Source organism: Drosophila albomicans, chromosome 3 (genome assembly GCF_009650485.2).
Source record: "Drosophila albomicans strain 15112-1751.03 chromosome 3, ASM965048v2, whole genome shotgun sequence".
Classification (NCBI taxonomy): Eukaryota; Metazoa; Arthropoda; class Insecta; order Diptera; family Drosophilidae; genus Drosophila; species Drosophila albomicans.
The window spans coordinates 15305690-15323847 of NC_047629.2; the positions used below are offsets into that span (position 1 = coordinate 15305690).

Here is an 18158-nt window from a genome sequence, read left to right on the forward strand (position 1 = left end):
AAAGAGAAATGTTTTTTTTTCGAAGAAAAAATGGCCTTCAGAAAGTAATTTTAGTTTTTTTCCATGCAATTTATTGATAATTGTTTTTGTTTTTGTTTTCAAGCATTTTAAACCTTAACGTCGGCCTTGTAACCGTTCTCATCGGCAGTGTAGGTGACCACGACGAGGCTGCCATCAGGAGCGGTGTATTTGTAAGAGCCGGAGACACTGTTTGTGTGCTCATCAACCTTTCCTTGCTGGTTCAGTTCAATGCCGTTGGAGGTCTCAACATTGTAGTTGAAGCCATCGGGATTAACCTGGACGCGCTCCTCAGTGGTAACAGCAGAACGCTCATCGACAGCACAGGCGACGGCCAAAAGGCAAGCAAGAACAATCTGTAAAATATATGTACATACATATTTATTTCTTAAGTTATTCTAAACTTGCATAATTTATCACAATTTGTTCTTACCACGAATTTCATGTTGAGGTAGTTGGTTGTTATCTGAGAACGAAACAGAACTAATGAGATATGCAAGTGCGCTATGCTTTTATAGTCACTAGCTACAAATCTGATATCTGATGACATTTCCAAACTGGCCCGACGAGTAACGGAAATTTCACCAAACTTGATCTGGAACAGTTTTGTTTAATTTAAGCAAGAGAGTACCTTACAATCATTTGAGCGTGCTCATGTTTAAATGTTTATAATTTATTATATTGCAAATTAGCTTATCTGCAGATAATCAAGTTTTTGCTGGTCTCATCAGTGCAGTTTTAAATATCATAAAACATCAAAGTACAAGTTTTAGTATAAACTCGAATGTAGACAATTTGAATATCGCATATAGTTAGATACATGTGCCTTAAAGAAATAGTTATCATTCTTCTATTCAGTGAAGATATGAAATATTTTATACATGAAAATGAACTTAATATTAATCAAATAATGACCAATATGTTCTGAACATATAATTAACTAATTTGGACAATTAGCATAAGATTCAGATAATGAAACAGGTTTTTATAAGTGTGCAATGTCTGGAACAACTGCAACCTATATATCCTGTTCTTAAAAACGAAAATAAACATCAAATCCATTGCTTATACATATGCATATGTTAAAATTAGTGTAATTAGTGTCAATGTGCAGACATCTAAATAAATTGTTAATTTAAGCTCAAATGAAAGAAAATCGATCGAAGTTGATTTGATATCAAATCTATTCTACTACTAGTAAAATCTACATGTGTTTCCAATTAATCTATTTTCATGTATAAACCAGCTAGGCTTTCAGCTAGTTTAAAAATCTATTTTATTTTGGACATTTATTTTATCATATTTTTGTAACTATTTGTTTCGTTTAGAAAACTCGGATGTTGGCAACTCGGATGTTGGCAACTCGGATGTTGGCAACACTGGACAGCTATGTTCTTTTGGTATATATTATAGATTTAGTTTGCGGTCACACTCATTGTTACACGTGCTGTCAGCAACTTGTCAACTTTGTTATTTGCTTGTGTTTTTATTTCGGTTAAATCATGGCCGGCGATGGGAGCGGGTCCGATTCTGGTAGTGACTATGAAGTGGAACTGTATATACAGCCGAAGAGAGTGAGGAAAACAGTAAACGATGATTCTGCTGATCTACTGGGCAACTTTGATGACGAGAAACGTAAAGAGATCTTTGAAGGCACATATGTGGACAAGGATGCCAAGAACCCCAGCGATTCTGATAGCAGTGACGCCGAGAACGAAGACCACCCAGATGACGACAATGAGGTAGATGACACCAAACAAGCGGAGCAAAAGGTTGCAGATGGCAGCGAAGGCTCTGCGGACGAGGAAGAAGAAACCAATGCTGATGGACATATAACCACTAATCAATTGAATAGTCTATTGCGTGGTGCCTCGAAATTAAACAGACACGTACTCTACGTTACAAATCTCAACTTTGAGACGACAAAGGACGATTTGGAGTCGCACTTTGCGATTGCTGGTGCTGTAAAATCCATTAGAATACCCAAAAAGCGACGGGGCGGATTTGCCTTTGTGGAGATGGAGGATCTGAAAAGTTTCCAACAAGGATTCCGCTTGCACAACACCGAATTGCAGGGGCGCAAAATCAAGGTTCAGATATCGGAGGCAGGCAAAAAGAAGTCCGCAAACAAGAAAAACATCATAAAGCAAAAAAATCGCAAACTCGCGGAGATGCGCAACGAACAGAAGACATTCACAAAGAGTGGCAAATTCTACGACAAGGATTTGAAGAAAGAAAAGGCCAAAGATTTGCTCGCGCGCAAGCGTTGGCGTAAAAATCCAGCACCCAGAGGAAAATAGATAGAGAAGGTACAAGTGTCTACATCAATGTACTTTCTTAATAGTCTCTTAGATTGTAAATAAATGTAACTTAACAACAATTTGTTATGGATTATCACTATTGCCAGCGAACAATATAAAAGTTGCGTTTACCCACACGCAATAGGGACACTCCATTACGTAGGACATGGACGCCAGTCGTAATAACTTCTGCAATGTTCTGCACTCTCTTCTGGTTGACATAAAAGCCTCCAGCGTTAATAATACGTACGGCATCGGCTGAAATTCATTGATAGTGATTATATTAATCTCAAGTTCATAAATAGTAGCTTACTTTCTGTGGGAAAACACTTGGCCTTCATGGCCAACTCCAGAATGGACATGCCTGGCTCAGGAAGTATGTCTACCATGGTGGCACCTTGAAAAGTTTGCTTAATCTCCATCACGTTCAACTCGGCGAGGCCATCGACGTTTCCCTTGTACAGAGCGTTGGTAACTCGTTCCGCTTGCTTTAAGCCGTTCTCTAAGGATTACCATTGTAAGCAAATAAATGATATGAAGATTGTAAACCATTCCATACCGCCATGTACAAGCAAAGTGACATCTTCCGCCAGAAGAGTTTGAGCCTTGCGTTTCTCCGGTTCCTTGGAGTGTTCTCGCATCAATTGCTCCACCTCAGGCAGCGGAATAAAGGTGAACAACTTTAGCAGTTTCTCCACTTCGGAATCTGGCATGCGCATGAAGAATTGATACAATGCAAATGGTGAAGTCTTATTTTCATCCAACCACACAGCATTTCCTGCCGATTTGCCAAACTTATCGCCCTCCTCATTGGTAACTATTGGCAGTGTCATTCCAAACACCTCGCGCTTAGGTTCAACGCGACTTATCAACTCGTGACCAGTCATAAGATTGCCCATTTGATCGGAGCCGCCCATTTGAAATGAGCAGTTGTGTTTGCGCAACAAATGCAGCCAATCGTAGGCCTGAAAGATTTGATACGTAAACTCCGTAAAGCTCATGCCATCCTCTGATTCCAGACGTGATTGAACCGAGGAACGCGACAGCATCGATCCCATGCGAAAGTGTCTTCCCATGTTCGCCACAAAGTCAATCAGGCTCAGATTCGCATACCAATCTGCATTGTTGACAATTCTAAAATCAGATATCGAATCATTGCCATATCAATTTAGAAAACTTAAGTACTGACCTGAGTGGCTCGAGCTTGGAGCTGTATTTTTTTGTATCCCAGAGACAGTCCTCGTGATTTTTGAACACCTTTCGCAGCTGTTGCTCGATGGCCTGCAGGTTTGTTTCTATCACAGATTCGCCCAGCTGATTGCGCTCCGTTTTACGTCCACTTGGATCTCCAATTAGCCCGGTGGCTCCACCAACCAAAGCTATCGGTTTGTGCCCGGCGCGCTGGCAGTGCAATAAGCCCATAATCACAAGCAAGTTTCCAACATGTAAACTGTCCGCTGTTGGATCGAAACCGGCATATATGCTCTGGGGCGCAGTTTTAAATAGATTCTTCATCTTTGGACTGTATTGCATGAGTTTTTCATATAAGATTAAGTTAATTTATTATTGGCGTGAACTTACGCTGCAGTGTCTGGAAAAATGCTTTGAAAGAAGCCGCGGTCAGACAGCTCCAATAGATTTCTGTGGCTAAAAGTGCGCTTGGAGTAACTGCATCCGCTAAATAGCGGGCGCAATAGTTTCACTCTTAAGGCGAACATTATGCAAAACTAATCAAAGATCCGGATTTGTGCTCACAGTAGAATAACAAACAAAGATAAGGTTATGTTGAATGTTTTGGTATTTGCGACTACAGCTGACCGTCAGCTGTTCCATACATGCTTTGAAATACAAGGTTGTACAAGTAAATGGTTTTCATGATATGACATCACAGCATATGTAGAATATTAATTTTGCAATAAAATTTATGTTAAGCAGAGCTATTCTCTTATAATTCTAAAGTAGTAATTCTTAAACTATGTTGACGGTACTAATTCCCGGTAAATTACTTATTGCATTAGAGTGACCATATCACAAGAATATTTAAAACACTTGCTCATTAATCGCTCAATGCAACACTGTTGTTATGTTGACTGTTTATCGCTTTTTGTTAATCAAAACAAAGAAACGTTCGTTCATGTTAAATGTTTTGTGTTTGAAGTGAATTCTAGCCTGTAATGGCAGCTCATAGTAAATGTGCTATTCATAATGTTACTGAAAATTCGTCATGCATTGCTAGATATAACCAATCAAACTGCAAAACAGTCGGTCAAACAATCGGCAGTTATAATCAACAACGAGATCATCATCAGCTCCGGCAGCATCTTGCAGCCTTTTGTGCATCCTGATGGCGATGGCGACCGAATTCTGCATAGCCTGCAACAATGCAAGCTAGTCGATGTACAGGATAACACCTGCGACGAGGGCAAACTGCTGCGTAAATTAAATTATCTGGTGACCTTTGATCGTCAGCGTCGTCCACTAACAGATCGAAGTGCACAGCAATCTGGTCAAGTGACCCACATACTGACCCGCTATACGGCGCAGCCTTTGTATGTCTTTTGTGCGGCAGAAGTGTCTCGAAATCTGCACAAGATCTTGATGAACGCCGACTCGGATAGCCAAGATGTCTTGCGCTCTAGTTTTCTGGTATTGACCATGAGAGCTCTAAAAGAGCGTGAATCTTTTAAGCGTTTCCTGCAGCACATCGCCAGTTATTTGCGCTACCTCCAGCCAATTCATACTCTGGACGATGTGCTGGTCATGTGCTCGCCTTTTGGTTTGGAAAATTTCTACAAAACCATTAGCATTGGCAAGGTGTCCAATGTAATGGGTAGCTCTCTATTTGGCTTATCCAACGCCTTGCCATTGGGCTGTGAGGGCTCAGCGGTATTTAATAATAAACTGTAAGTGCAGGTGATATATATTATTTGCATAACTAAAGATTACTCGTTTATTGCAGTCGGTTAATTGGTGTTATTATATGCACATCATTCCAACGGGAGCAAGAGAATGTTAATCTGACTTTGGCTGCCAATTTTGGTTATCTGTTGCGTGATTTTATGGAGCAATTGGGCACGCCAATCACTATGTTTAATATGTCACGAGAGCCATCCAATTTTGCTTGTAAGTCGCTTTTAAAATGCATTCTTACAAAGATAAATTGAGTTTTTATATTTTGAATTCAAGGGGAACGAACCATAGCAGTCATTGAATCATCTGGTCAACAAGGCACTGGCACATTTATAAAAGTGCATAACAAACGCTTTATTCTGACTTGTGCACATGTCGTTGGACAGGTAAATATTAGCTAAATAGCATTTGTTCATTAACAAACCTTTTAATTAGTGCTTGCAGCCCAACTCGAAAGTGCTTTGTCGAGCTATTGATCGGGAATTTCATTCTGATGTTATTTGGTGCAATCCCGATGAGAATCGACCCTATGATTTAGCTCTGCTAACTGCTCCTGACGATGTGCCTGAACGCCATTGTGTTCGTTTGGCTCGAAATCGTGCTATTTTGGGACAAACCGTGTACAACGCTGGCTTTCCGTACTATGTGAATTTCAACTTTAAGTACGATTTTAATCCGTCCATATTCCAAGGTCGCATTATTAAGTGCGATCACGGTGCAATAATGTCCGATGGCAGTGTGCAGGCTGGTCAAAGCGGTGGCCCAATGTTCGACCAGAATGGTAACATCCTTGGAGTTTGTGTGTCCAATATTAAGCATGAGGATGTCGTCTATCCAAATATAAATACTGCGATTCCGACCTTTGATATCCGGCAAACTCTGCAGGAATTTGCCAGGACTAGTGGTTCGTACAAAAGACGTTGTTAAATTTTCTAATAATTCACTAACTAATATATTTCAGATGTAAAAGTGTTAAGCAATCTTGTTGCGAGCCAGGATGTCCGACGAGTTTGGTCATTAGAAATGCCTCCCATTCAAAGCAAGCTTTAAAATAATGCATTCCACCAAAAAGGGTATATATGTATATGTATACGCATATTTGTAAATATATGAAAACACACAAATGATGTGGTTTATGTTTCATTAAATCTAAGTATTTTTGATTAAATTAAATAATTATACACAAACAAAAAGAAAGATTAATTTTTATCCAGGCAGTCATTAACATGACTTTGCAGAACAGTTAATGCGTTAAATGATTTTGAGCAGATCGGACAACGGAATTCTGTATCCGCTGTCTTTGCAGCTGCGCCTGTTGGATCCAACACCTGCAAATGTAAGTTCTAAATTGTAATCACTCTATATATTCAAGCCACAACGGCCATCACGTACCCTTACCGGTCTCTGCTCATCACGTACAGTGCTCGTGCTAGCTGATGTTGACGGCGTATAGCTAGATTTACTATTTTTGTGCGATTCAGCCAGAGCCTCGATGAGCTCTTGGTTACGTCTTTGCAATGCTCGCAAATCCACTAAATATTGCTCCTTCTCACCGGCATTCTTTTCCCGATCAGCGCGTTCCATTTCAAAATCTCTTCTATAAATATCGATTTGTGTCTTCAAATATGCAATTTCTTCATCTTTTTGAAGATCCTTAGCTTTTAAATTATTGACATCGGCGCGCGTTGCATTAAAAAGTTCTTCTGCACTTGTCAGGTTGACCTTTAAACAGTTGATCTCATCAATATATGTTTTTTTCTATAATGAAAATATATTAGTGGGATAAACTCAATTGTTTTGTATACGATGATGTATACCATATCATTGATTTCAAGATTTTCGGCCAATAATTGTGACATCTGTCGTTTTAGATCCTTAACTTGAAGTTCATGTTCCTCGCGTTTAATATATTCAGATTCTGTAGTGGTAGCTTCAGGAACGTACTCGAAGGACGGCTGTAAATATAGTTGCACTTTGAGCTTATACGAACATAATACAAAGGAATATCTACATATAATGTAAAGCTATTCGTTATCTGTTATTTTCAAGCGTGATAAGAAGCACAGTTGAATAATCATACTCATTGAAATGTATCACTTACTACTTGATGTTGTTGCAGTTTATCAATTTCAACACGCATATTGCTTATTAAAGAAGACTTTTCCGACACACTTTGACGAAGTTCATCGTGTTCCTTTTGTCTGATACTCTCTACCAGACGCATTTGCTCCAAATTCCATTCAACATCCTTTTTTAGTTGTCGGTTTTCCTCAGTTAATTTATCTATCTGCAATTGACATTCCTGTAGCTTTTGTTTATATGCCTCTTCCCTTCCAGATGCTTCCTCTCGCCACTTCTGGGTAATTTTATAATATTCTTGCATCGTATGATTAACTTTATCCAAAGTTTCTGCATGTAAAGATTTTTATGAAATGGGATATTATCATATATCGTTTAAGTCTTACAAATCAACTGTTCAATTGTATGAAAAGTATTATTCAAGTCTGTGCTACACAAAAGCACAAATTGTTGCAAATTAAACAATCTTATGAAAATATTAAAAGTAAAGTTGTTGATTGTTTAAAATCACAACAGATTTGGCTTTTGTATAGCACAAAAAGGAATAAAACGCACATACGTTTTAGAGCCACATATTCGGTCATCATTGTTTGTAGTTTTACAACATCCTCGGCACAAGCTTGCATAGAGCAAAGGCTGGGAAATTGTGAGTATACGCTGTTCTGTAAGAGATAAAAAATTAAAATGTATAAAATACGTAACATATATACATACGCATCAATTAGCTTACCTTAAGCACATCAGGATTAACATCGCCTAAGAGGAAGCTGGCAGCCAATGAATTTTGCTCCGATGGCAAAGTTGTGGGTAGGCTGTTTTCATTTAATTTTGTTAGTTCCGCAATTTCGTTTTGTTGATTCAAATTGACAGGAGCAGCAATAGCAGCTGTATTCTCTGTCGCAGCCACTGCGGTTTCTCCATTTCCATCTCCATCATACTCCAGGGCATCGTGTAGAAGAGAATTTCCATGAGAGTAGAGCGACGGCAGAGGGGAACTGCCTAAAATAACGAACGAATCCTCTTCCGCCATAATACCTCGACTTGCTTTCAATTACTGAAAATATTCAAACGTAATAAGTTGTTAATTCAACCTACATATGATATGTATTCAGCAGGGGATTCCCCGAATTTTAAAAATATACAATGGATCTTGTGATTAATCGATAAATACACAACTATGAACACACATGTGCTGCTGAATTGCTTCGCGTGTTTCAAAATCGAAATGACCGTTTCTGTACATATATACATGTATATTTGGGTCCGTATATGTATGTGTTTTATCTCTTTGATTTATTTAGTGATTCATACAAGCAATGTGTTCTTTTTCCAGGCTTCCCCGACTGCTGCGTCATATGAAATTTTACTTAAATTACTTGTGTTATGAATGTACAAACCTTATCGGTAGTTTTATCTGCACTAATGATTGATAATTCTTGCGCGTCTATTGAGTTATATGCTCTTTAGTTTTCTTAGCGGTCTAACAGTTATTTATATTTTTGTGCATTTTATGACCTATTTTTAAAGTGAGACCATTTATATAAACAGCTGTGTGCGAGTGTGACCATATTGAATGGGGAAATATCGATAGCAAAGCATGGGTGTTATCAATTTTTGAAAAAGGAGAACAACATTATTGTTTCTCTTGATTATTGTGTATTTTGTACAATTTAACTTGTTTAATTTAAGTAATAATTCTTTTTTAGAGAAAAACATACATTGAAAACATTGATGGAACCAAACATCGATGGTTATTCTGGTGTATTTAAATTGTAATCGATCGACGGTTGTTATTGAATATCGTTTTACATCACTGTTTTCGAAGGCTAGCCGTTGCGTTTTGAACGGGCTATATATGCAACTGTTAACAATTTAATGATATTAATTAATTTATATTAAGCATTCTGCTAAAATTGCCAGTATTAACTGATAATCAATTTGCATGCCATTAAATTGTGATTGATATGCACTTGGTAAAAACTGGAAAGATTTGTTATTGCAGTTTCCAAAAAGAATTTTGTATATTGGATTTTCAGAATTGACATTAAAATATGATATATCTGCCTTAAAAACCGGATTCACCTTTTACGTGATAACTCCATTGTCCTCTTAAAAGTGCATGTGTACTTTTTTATAATGTGGGTTAATGAGGTGTTCGCGTGATAATTTCACCACAATGGGAACTGGATTTAGTTACCTTTTATTCGAATATTGGTAAAAATGCTTTGTAATCGGCACTTTCATTGCATAAATATAGATATCAGTTTTTGTGTACATTCGCAGATTACGTATACGTACAGTGATAGCTTTGTAAAACGGACATTTCATTTGGCAAAGAATTGAGTTAATATTTATCTACACACTCATTCTTAGTTATTCATCTCCGTAACTTTTGACATTCTGGGTGCAGATGCGTCCGGTGCTTATTTACATATTCGCCGAATTAATTTTGCTTTATTTAAAATTCGTTATTTTTGTGGTTAGTGTTCAAGATATTGTGAATACAATTTTCAGCAAATTTGTAAGAAATGTGAATCATCAACCTATTTAAAATTCTATTACTATTTTGGTATTTATTCACAAAGCATCCAGATTTCGTTGAAGATGGTATTATAAAGAAAATCCCCAAAAACAAGCTTTGGGTTAAAACAAAAAGCAACAGCTGTTCAAAGGCAGAGAGTATGGCTTTCACTGTGTGCAAATTAAATACATAATCATACTCATATCAAACTGGTTTGATTGGATATGACAAAATTGTTAAAAAAAATCAAAAAACAAAAATTCAGATTGATTTTGCAAATACAAATATAAAGTTTTATTTTGTAAGAATCTCTATATCAGCTTATAACTAATGCACACGAATAAATAAAATTAAAGAAAACTTAAACGTTGTTATATAAATTGTACAAATACGAAATTCAATTAAAGCTCAAGTGCATCGAAACCATTTACGCGGTTAAACAAAGATTCCTCATGCACGACCATTATCAATATCACATTCAAATCTTTCAGCCACCCGACACACTCAATCATTATACTTAAAACTATAGTACTACTATAATCTAATAAAAATCAATTCAGAAGGCGTTACGCCCCCTCAACCTGTGGTGACTGATATCTTACGCCTGCCCCTTGCTATAATAATAGCCAGAGCTGATGAGGGGCTGCGGATGGGATTGCGTCTGTAGCTGTAGCTGTTGCTGTGGCTGTGTCTGGCGGAACTGACGTCGCACTTGCTGAGGATGAGGTGGTTGCAGCTCTCTCTGCAGAGCAATGGCCGCAAAGTGTTGCTGCTTGAGTGCGCTAATGGTAGCAATCTTGCGATGTCTGTTCGGGCGTGGGTTGCTGTTGCCGCCGATGTTGCCACCGTGCGCCAAACGATAAGTTTCCAGATCATCGTCACGCGGCAGCGGCCGGTTTTTGTCCTCCTCAACGGGTGTGCCATCGGGACGGAGACGAATCACCAGCGGACCGCTCAGATACGTCTGTGGTGGCTCAGCTGTCAAGGCGGCGGCAACGGGAAGTTCACTTGACTGCTGGACAGCTGGACTTTGCTCACCGCCGCCATAGCCATAGGCCATATCCATGTCCATGGCGTATTTGTGCTTGTGCTCGATGTTGCCGCTGCTGCTGCCATCGAAGAGAGGATTTTGCTGTTGTTGATTCTGCTGCGGTGGCTGCTGATGGGTGAGTATGATGAGCGACGAGGCCGGAGGTGTCGGCACCGTTTGGGGCTTGCGTGTGGTTATCAGCGTTGCACTGGGATGATCCCGCATAATCGATGACCAGACTGCGGAAAGACACAATTGAAAGCACATTGAAATCACGTACTCCTATCTCTTATCTCTTATCGCCACATATATGCCACATATGGGTTAACATGTGACAACACGTAGCGCGGAATTTCAAGCCAAAAATCGAATGCAGTGGTAGCAATAGCTGCAGTCTGTCAGCTGCTGTTATCGCTCACGGAAGTTTGGCACTGAATTCCCACGCTTCGCATACTGAGATGGGTTGGGTTGAGTTGAGGTTGGGGATGGGGATGGGGATGGGGATGGGATAGAAATTAGAGGGTGATGATGTTGATGTCATAAATATGCAATACTCACTCAGCTCATTGGCATCGCGCTGATACGGATCAAGTGCCTCGAGTTGCGCATCGGAGAATGTTTGCAATTTCTCATAGCCATAACCAAGCAGATTGTGCTTGCATTGGTTTACGGGCAGGCCACCGCCCACCGTTGACTTGCAGTGCACGCTAACCAGTTGTGCGAACGTTGAGTAGAGGTACGACATCTGAAAGGGAGGGGAAGAAGAGAGGCGAAATTAGAGATAACTTGAGAGACTGGCTTGAGCAATAGCAACAACGGGAATAACAACGGCAGCGGGCAACAGTGCGTGTGAGTGATGCGCTCAAATGAAATGCATTTCAAAAGCGACTCGCGTTGAGCAATAACTGCCTCTACCAACATGTGTGCATATATGTTATTTAAATCTGTAAGATGTGTTTACGTATGTGTATGTGTGTGTGTGTGTGTGGGTCTATCACTGGGTTGGGTCCGCAGCTGTGCTCTAGTTTACGGTTCAGCAGCCAAAGCAGCGCAGCGCATGCCCAGTTTGCATTATCAACGATTTGTTTGCTTGCTATTCTTTGTGCGCATCGAAGCGTTGAATAGACTTTTAATTGCAGAATATTCTACGTGGGGAGGATGACACATGCCCAAGATCGGAATTTCGCGACTGGTGACGCAAAGTCGCAAAGCCCAGCCTCACATCGCTGCCATCATCTAGTACTTGACATGCTAATCAACAGACACTAGACTGATAATTAATACGAAAAAAATAATAACAAAATCCGGCATTTCTCATTTATTAGCGACAAGCTAAACTTAATTTGGAAATAAATAGAAAGTAAGGCCAAAGAATTAGAATTTGTGTCATACTCGAATGGTAGCCAATTCTGTTCGGTCTCATGCACCTTGAGCTGGTTCCAGTCAAGCCAAAAGATTCATTTGCATTGGATTTGAATTGGACTGCGACTTGGTTTTGGGTTTGGGTTTTGGATTTGCATTGCTTCTTGGCTACGTCTCGAAGTTTTACAATTTAACGCTGTTTGCATAATGATATACCCGATGTATGCACAAAACGCTGGCTCAAATTACAAATTACCGTTAAACCCACAACAGCAACAGCAACACAGCAAAAGCTACAGCAGCAGCAACAGCAACAAAAACAAAAACAATGGCAACAACCTGTAGCGAATATGTATGTTTATTGACCACAAGACGTGTGCAAACTGTAAAATGCAATTTGAGACAAATATGCTTTTTTCTACATTCGCACATACAAACACACACAAATGCACACAGATTTGTTGTTATTGTTGTTTGTTAGGTTTCGTGTGTGTGCAGTAAAAAATTACTCAATTTACCAAGCCAATATAAAGTACACATATAAATAAATGATACGTGTAGGCTTTTTGTTTTTTGGCTTTTATGATTTCTGAATACGATCACGAATTCACAAATACATACGTCAGCAAATCCCCATATAATCCCTTATCTGATTTATTTAACATTTTTACAGCCTTTTTTTTTAGTGTTCCAGCCCCTGACACAATTAAATAATTAAGGAGAATCTCCAAATGAATGTGAGCAACAGCAACGTGAAAATAAATAATAAATTAAAAAAATGTGTAAATATAAAAATGAAGGCGGGTGTTGTCAAAGTCACACACATTATCCGATATATTATAAATTTACATATATACGTAGTATACAAATTACGAGTACAAATCTTGGCTTTATAATGACCGGCAAATACCTGAGATCGCACTTGCCGATCGTCGTTGCCTGGCAGCTAATGATTTATAAGCAGCTTGCAAAATGATTAACAAACCCGCGCATCATTTCCAATTAATTATGAAAAATGTTAATTGAATTTATAAATGGATATGCATAATTATTAATACATTGCATATGCATATGAGAAAGCTGAGAAATGTTGAAAAAAAAGCTCAACTCAGCTTAGCTTCAAATGCTGATAGTTGAAAATGAAGTAGAAACGTACTTGAACCTACGTATAACCTCTAGGAGTTTTTATTATGCATGCATAATATTTCTAATAATAAAACAAGAATTTGAACTTGAAATTATTGTGTGTGAGTATTGATGTGATCATGAGAACAACATTAAATATAGTCCGTGTTTATCATGTATCGGAGATCATATCTGTTTAGTTAGGGAATTCCACGGTCTTCTTGAAGATTCCCCATTTTTCGGGGAATACATGGATTTAATTAACAGTGCTTCTAATTCGCACTTAAAACAACAACAGAACGCCATAAATATTCGCAATTTGGTGTATCCCCGGAACTAAAATGCTAACCAAATGTTTGATAATTTTTTGTTGTTGTATTTATTTTATTATTATTATGTTGTGTTGTGTCTGGTTCAATAACCTGTCGATATACGCAGTTTACATTATGAAACAGAAGACAAAAACGAAATAATAAAATAAAAAAAAAAAAACAAAACTGATAGCCAAACAAGTAAAAGGGTAAAAAATTTCAACAAAACTAATAAACAACCGGTGGAGAAACGTTAACATTAGCGTCCAGCCAGTGGCCCAAAGACAGACAGACAAAATCGGATGGAGATGGAGAGACACAGACATCGAATACAAAGGCATGATTGCCATTACCATTGGAAATGTTGATCCCGTTTACGTTTATTATGATGATGACGATGCTGCATTTTTGCTTATGGGAGTAAGTCGGTCTGTGAGTCTATATATACTATACCCCAAATATAAATACATATTTTTTTTACGTAAAAAAGTAATGCGAACATAATTTATTTATTGAAGTTCGGGTCAAACCGGCTAAACGCGTTTGCACCTAAACATTAAGGGCAAAAACTACAACAAAACTGAGAAGAAAAAAAAAAACACAGCGACAACAAAAACATTGCTTGTTTTTGCAATCGAAAATCGAAAGCGCTAGAGATGAGGTGAGATGAAGCGAACAGAAAACGGTAAACAAAATTTAATTAAAAAACAAGTAAGTCTGCTGAGGTTGGGACTACGAGACTGGGAGACACCCTATAAACAAATGAAATTAACTCCTATTAATACTCAACAACTTTCTTAAAAATCTATTATCTAATATCAATCTATTTTATATAGTAGAGAAGATATACAAGTTTATAGTTAGCAAATGTATTGTATGTGGGTTTAACTTGTGAACGTACTTTGACCTATAGATAGAATCCCACTTTAGATGCTTCTATCACTATTTATTGTACGCAGTAAAAAACTTAGATTTCAATTAGCAATTTCTAATGGTCCGTCTTCTATTGTTTGTTTAGTTTTGCCATCTGCGTTTTAGAATTTCGCAATTAATTAGCTTTTGGAAATTATTTTCTCGTTTGTCTATTGATATGCGGGTACCGGATATTCACGTATAGTACAACATACATACGTAAGTACGCGATTTTGTGTATAGAATTGAACATGTCGAATTCGTTTTGTTGGATTGTACTCGCATTACAAAAAACGAGACTCGGGTTCCATTGTCTGAGCACTTTGTGTGTGGAGGGGCTTAGAATAAAAATAAAAGTAAATCGAAATACATAATAACAAAATAACAAAATAAAAAGGCCGAAACGACAACAAAGCTGCTTGAAATTATTTAAGGCGCAGTTCGCGTGCGAGTTGCTAAAATAGATGCGCTGCCAAAAAAAAAAAAAACAAAAAACCAAAAAGAGAAAAACAAATGCTTTATAGGATGTAGTTAGCACAGCCGCATGACTTGGCGAAACGATGTCGAGAGGGGCTCACTATAACTAATTGCATTAAGCTGTCATTAATAACTCGCATGCTTACGATATTTACATCGTATTTATAATAGCCGCAGAGTTCATTAACTGTTTATGAGCGTGTAACATGCCCCCATCCACATCTCCGCTACCCCCCCACCACCCGCTACACAACCATAGATCGCCCAGATAGACAACCGGAGTGTGATCCACGTCCGATCTCAATCCCAATCAAAGACTTGACGCAGGCGCCGTCGTTGTCACGGTTTGTTGCGCAAAAAAGTGAAAAGCTTTTTTATTTTTGTGAATTTTTGTTTTGTATTTTATTTTGTACAATCTCTCCTTCCCTCCCCTCTTTTTGGCAGCAATTGCCAATGTAAATGAAAATAGTTTTTAACGTCGTTTTAGTTTTTTACATTTTGTTTATCATAAACGAAATTTAATGTTTTGTCTTGTTGTCGTCGTCCCGGTCCGTTGATTTAGTGCAAGCTCATTTGGATTTATGGTTGGTTTTTTTGGTAAGTACTTTTCATTTTGCTAGCAAATGTTAGCCGTCATTTTTGCCATAAATAAAAACACCATGCGAATTCAAATAACTCAACTTGTTTGCAAACAATAAAAAATAGTACTGATGAGGGAAATGCGATGGGAAACATTCGTTTCCTATTCAAATTCTCCAAGCTACAAGCTTGAAATTCTCATGATAGGGAAATGAGATACTCGAAAGAATGAGAGGAGAAACCTGTGTTTATAGAAGAGCTGTAATTACTGGCAGGGAATACAATGAAGGTGTCCGAGTCCCCTATAAAATTTATAATTAATCTCACTCTCTAGGCAGACACTAAGTAACTTTATTGTTAGCCAGGTGAATATAACATATGTATATGTATGTGTTTATATATAATTTATACTCGTTTAGTGTGTTTGTATGTTAGGCAATTCTCACCAAGCCTTGCTTTTGGTTGTTTCTACCGAGCTGCACAAACTGACAAACATACACACAAAAAAAAAAAACACTTGAGCACAAAGTGACTCGATGCCTTTCTAAATTTCCGTTTCTTGGAGTCTTCCACAAAAGTCTCGAGTCTTTTGAAACCGGCAATACATTAAGTATGTTTAAACTTACTGCTATACTTGTCTGCCATATATATATATATATATATATATATATGTTATGAGCGAGTATATCTGGATATATATATTTGCAACATGCAAACGCTTGAGACATGCGCGAAGGTAAACAAAAATCTAAGCGTTTCACCGAATGACAAACTTGAGATATAGACCGGCTGAGCTGGTTGATGATGATGATCTCGCCGTTGTCGTCATTATGTCGATTGTCGTCTGCAGGAATGGAACCACATGAACAATGATTAGCAGAAGCCAAACAATTGATAACACGATAACACACACTGACTGAGGACAATGTCAAGTTCAGAGCTATGCGGCATATGATGATCATATTTATGTCAAGGATGACTAACGCCGAAATTCTTCTTCAGCGTATAAATATGATAACCGCGACATATTTGATATTCAAACATGTATATTTCTGAATACAAAACTGAACTCTAGTGGAGCTTCTGCTTCAGCCTCAGCTTCAGCTTCAGCTGTTTTCAATGTTTATTTAATTTAATTTTATTTCAATACATTATTGTTTTTTTGTTTGGATTTTTTTTGTCTTTAAGTAGCATTGTATTTATTGTGATTCAGCTAACTATTTATTTATTTTTTGTCTGTGGGGCCACTGTGACTGCGGTACAGTTATGCAAATGAGCCTCAAATACCGCTCACTCTGATGCTCAGTTTAATGTCGGCTGCCCATGCATATTCAGTATTCAGTATTGAGTATTCAAATTATTCAATATGTTCGATGTGTGTTCGATATGTTGTTGCCTGGTGTGGAAACGAACGACATAACATTAAAATATGTAGCTGCTAAAAGCAGCAAAGCGCCGTTAATATTTGTACATCACAATGTGTGTGCGTGTGTGTGTGTGTGTGTGTCTTTGTTAAGCACTGCTATTTATGATGTTCATTGAAAAGTTATCATAACATCGAATATGAAATCACATCAAAATATTGATAATTATGTTTGTAAATGTGCGAAAAACTGTGCTAGATTTACCGGATTGCCAATGCCAAGGACACGAGGCACCACACCACGCTATTGTCATTGTTATAACTGGAGCGAACATGGCGTATGCGTAATTTGGCGATTATCATTATGATTTTGTTCGATGCAAATTAGAAGGTTTCATTCAATTCACTTTTTTTTATTTTTTTATTTTGCTGGCTATTTTAGTGGCATCTTGAGTGAAGTGGACTTACCTTTTCGTTACGCGACAAAAACTCCCAAATCGGTATTGCCGAGGCTGAGCTCATTTGGATGGTAACAGCGCTGAGCAGGCAGCAGGCTAAGATCACTCTTGCAACTTGCGTCATGTTGCTGGGTCGAAAGGTTGGATGCGTTTGATAGGGCTTTTACTTTGGATCCGGTCTCCTGGGGGCCAATTGCAGACCGTTGTTGTCGGTTGAGGTTGGCGTGTTTGTGTAATGCGCGTCGTCAGACTTTCTTTTTTTCTTCTTCTTATTTTTTATTGTTGTTGATGTTTGTTATTTGGCTCAATTAAAGGCGCTTTTGTGGCCCATTTGATGTTAATACCAAAAGCGAAACTTTCTTTTGTCCAATGGCTTCACTTTGGCTTATGCTCTTTGCTTTTGCACTTAATTTAATTAAAGTGTACAACGAGCTTGACTAATTTCGTTTTATTTGTTTTGCTGTTTCAGTTTTGTTTATTTGTTTGTTGATGTCTGTCTCGGCTTAAAACGCAAAAAGCTCGTTTCACATTTCACACCCACTGTTGAAATTCCTCTCGCACACATACACTAACACATACACAGCAAATTGACAACTTGCCGGCTTCGTCTGCGACTGCGACTCGTCTTCAAATGAAGCAACAGTCAGCGGTGCACACGTATTTAAGCTTTGAGCCCGGTTGAAATTGTGATGCACGCGTGACACGACTCTGCA

At 38.2% G+C, this 18158-nt stretch overlaps 6 protein-coding genes across 9 annotated transcripts; 2 read left to right on the forward strand and 4 right to left on the reverse strand.

The window, feature by feature from the left end:
* Positions 1-48: 48 nt before the first annotated feature.
* LOC117568854 (larval cuticle protein 9) lies at positions 49-560 on the reverse strand. Its single transcript, XM_034249734.2, has 2 exons — positions 452-560; positions 49-374 (listed from the first exon to the last, which is right to left on the reverse strand). The coding sequence occupies exons 1-2, from the start codon at positions 461-463 to the stop codon at positions 108-110; spliced, it is 279 nt and encodes a 92-aa protein (XP_034105625.1). The 5' UTR covers positions 464-560; the 3' UTR covers positions 49-107.
* An 868-nt stretch (positions 561-1428) lies between these two features.
* Positions 1429-2392, forward strand: LOC117568086 (uncharacterized). Its single transcript, XM_034248465.2, has one exon. It carries the CDS (start codon positions 1521-1523, stop codon positions 2316-2318), a length of 798 nt encoding a protein of 265 aa, XP_034104356.1. The 5' UTR covers positions 1429-1520; the 3' UTR covers positions 2319-2392.
* Positions 2393-2404: 12 nt separating this feature from the next.
* Positions 2405-4293, reverse strand: LOC117568084 (tyrosine--tRNA ligase, mitochondrial). Its single transcript, XM_034248461.2, has 5 exons — positions 3900-4293; positions 3508-3840; positions 2878-3452; positions 2632-2820; positions 2405-2576 (listed from the first exon to the last, which is right to left on the reverse strand). Exons 1-5 carry the CDS (start codon positions 4034-4036, stop codon positions 2416-2418), a joined length of 1395 nt encoding a protein of 464 aa, XP_034104352.1. The 5' UTR covers positions 4037-4293; the 3' UTR covers positions 2405-2415.
* A 121-nt stretch (positions 4294-4414) lies between these two features.
* On the forward strand, positions 4415-6320 carry LOC117568083 (uncharacterized). 2 transcript variants are annotated; one of them, XM_034248460.2, is made up of 5 exons: positions 4415-5221; positions 5278-5441; positions 5505-5614; positions 5673-6132; positions 6190-6320. In XM_034248460.2, exons 1-5 carry the CDS (start codon positions 4524-4526, stop codon positions 6276-6278), a joined length of 1521 nt encoding a protein of 506 aa, XP_034104351.1. In that variant the 5' UTR covers positions 4415-4523; the 3' UTR covers positions 6279-6320. The 2 variants fall into 2 exon arrangements, with proteins under 2 accessions (XP_034104351.1, XP_034104350.1); XM_034248459.2 differs by having other exon boundaries at positions 4416-5221; positions 5664-6132.
* LOC117568085 (NF-kappa-B essential modulator) lies at positions 6288-8844 on the reverse strand. Of its 3 annotated transcripts, none has more exons than XM_034248463.2 (7): positions 8705-8844; positions 8038-8361; positions 7867-7969; positions 7330-7637; positions 7046-7183; positions 6627-6986; positions 6288-6556 (listed from the first exon to the last, which is right to left on the reverse strand). In XM_034248463.2, the coding sequence occupies exons 2-7, from the start codon at positions 8335-8337 to the stop codon at positions 6428-6430; spliced, it is 1338 nt and encodes a 445-aa protein (XP_034104354.1). In that variant the 5' UTR covers positions 8338-8361; positions 8705-8844; the 3' UTR covers positions 6288-6427. The 3 variants fall into 3 exon arrangements, with proteins under 3 accessions (XP_034104354.1, XP_034104353.1, XP_051861184.1); XM_034248462.2 differs by having other exon boundaries at positions 6621-6986; XM_052005224.1 differs by lacking the exon at positions 8705-8844 and adding an exon at positions 8495-8516 and having other exon boundaries at positions 6621-6986.
* A 1250-nt stretch (positions 8845-10094) lies between these two features.
* Positions 10095-18070, reverse strand: LOC117569800 (rhythmically expressed gene 5 protein). The gene is made up of 3 exons (XM_034251113.2): positions 17456-18070; positions 11417-11603; positions 10095-11097 (listed from the first exon to the last, which is right to left on the reverse strand). Exons 1-3 carry the CDS (start codon positions 17567-17569, stop codon positions 10427-10429), a joined length of 972 nt encoding a protein of 323 aa, XP_034107004.1. The 5' UTR covers positions 17570-18070; the 3' UTR covers positions 10095-10426.
* Positions 18071-18158: the final 88 nt, after the last annotated feature.

Coding starts and splice junctions, on each gene's coding strand:
- LOC117568083 (XM_034248459.2), top strand. CDS start 4,524: ATGTTACTGAAAATTCGTCATGCATTGCTAGATATAACCAATCAAACT. Junction 5,222..5,277: donor GCGGTATTTAATAATAAACT/GTAAGTGCAGGT, acceptor CGTTTATTGCAG/TCGGTTAATTGGTGTTATTA. Junction 5,615..5,663: donor GTGCACATGTCGTTGGACAG/GTAAATATTAGC, acceptor CCTTTTAATTAG/TGCTTGCAGCCCAACTCGAA.
- LOC117568084 (XM_034248461.2), bottom strand. CDS start 4,036: ATGTTCGCCTTAAGAGTGAAACTATTGCGCCCGCTATTTAGCGGATGC. Junction 3,841..3,899: donor ATTTTTCCAGACACTGCAGC/GTAAGTTCACGC, acceptor CATGCAATACAG/TCCAAAGATGAAGAATCTAT. Junction 2,577..2,631: donor CAAGTGTTTTCCCACAGAAA/GTAAGCTACTAT, acceptor AATGAATTTCAG/CCGATGCCGTACGTATTATT.
- LOC117568086 (XM_034248465.2), top strand. CDS start 1,521: ATGGCCGGCGATGGGAGCGGGTCCGATTCTGGTAGTGACTATGAAGTG.
- LOC117568085 (XM_034248462.2), bottom strand. CDS start 8,337: ATGGCGGAAGAGGATTCGTTCGTTATTTTAGGCAGTTCCCCTCTGCCG. Junction 7,970..8,037: donor TTAATCCTGATGTGCTTAAG/GTAAGCTAATTG, acceptor TATCTCTTACAG/AACAGCGTATACTCACAATT. Junction 7,638..7,866: donor CGAATATGTGGCTCTAAAAC/GTATGTGCGTTT, acceptor CTTTACATGCAG/AAACTTTGGATAAAGTTAAT.
- LOC117569800 (XM_034251113.2), bottom strand. CDS start 17,569: ATGACGCAAGTTGCAAGAGTGATCTTAGCCTGCTGCCTGCTCAGCGCT. Junction 11,604..17,455: donor TTTTGTCGCGTAACGAAAAG/GTAAGTCCACTT, acceptor CCTCCCTTTCAG/ATGTCGTACCTCTACTCAAC. Junction 11,098..11,416: donor GCGCGATGCCAATGAGCTGA/GTGAGTATTGCA, acceptor GTCTTTCCGCAG/TCTGGTCATCGATTATGCGG.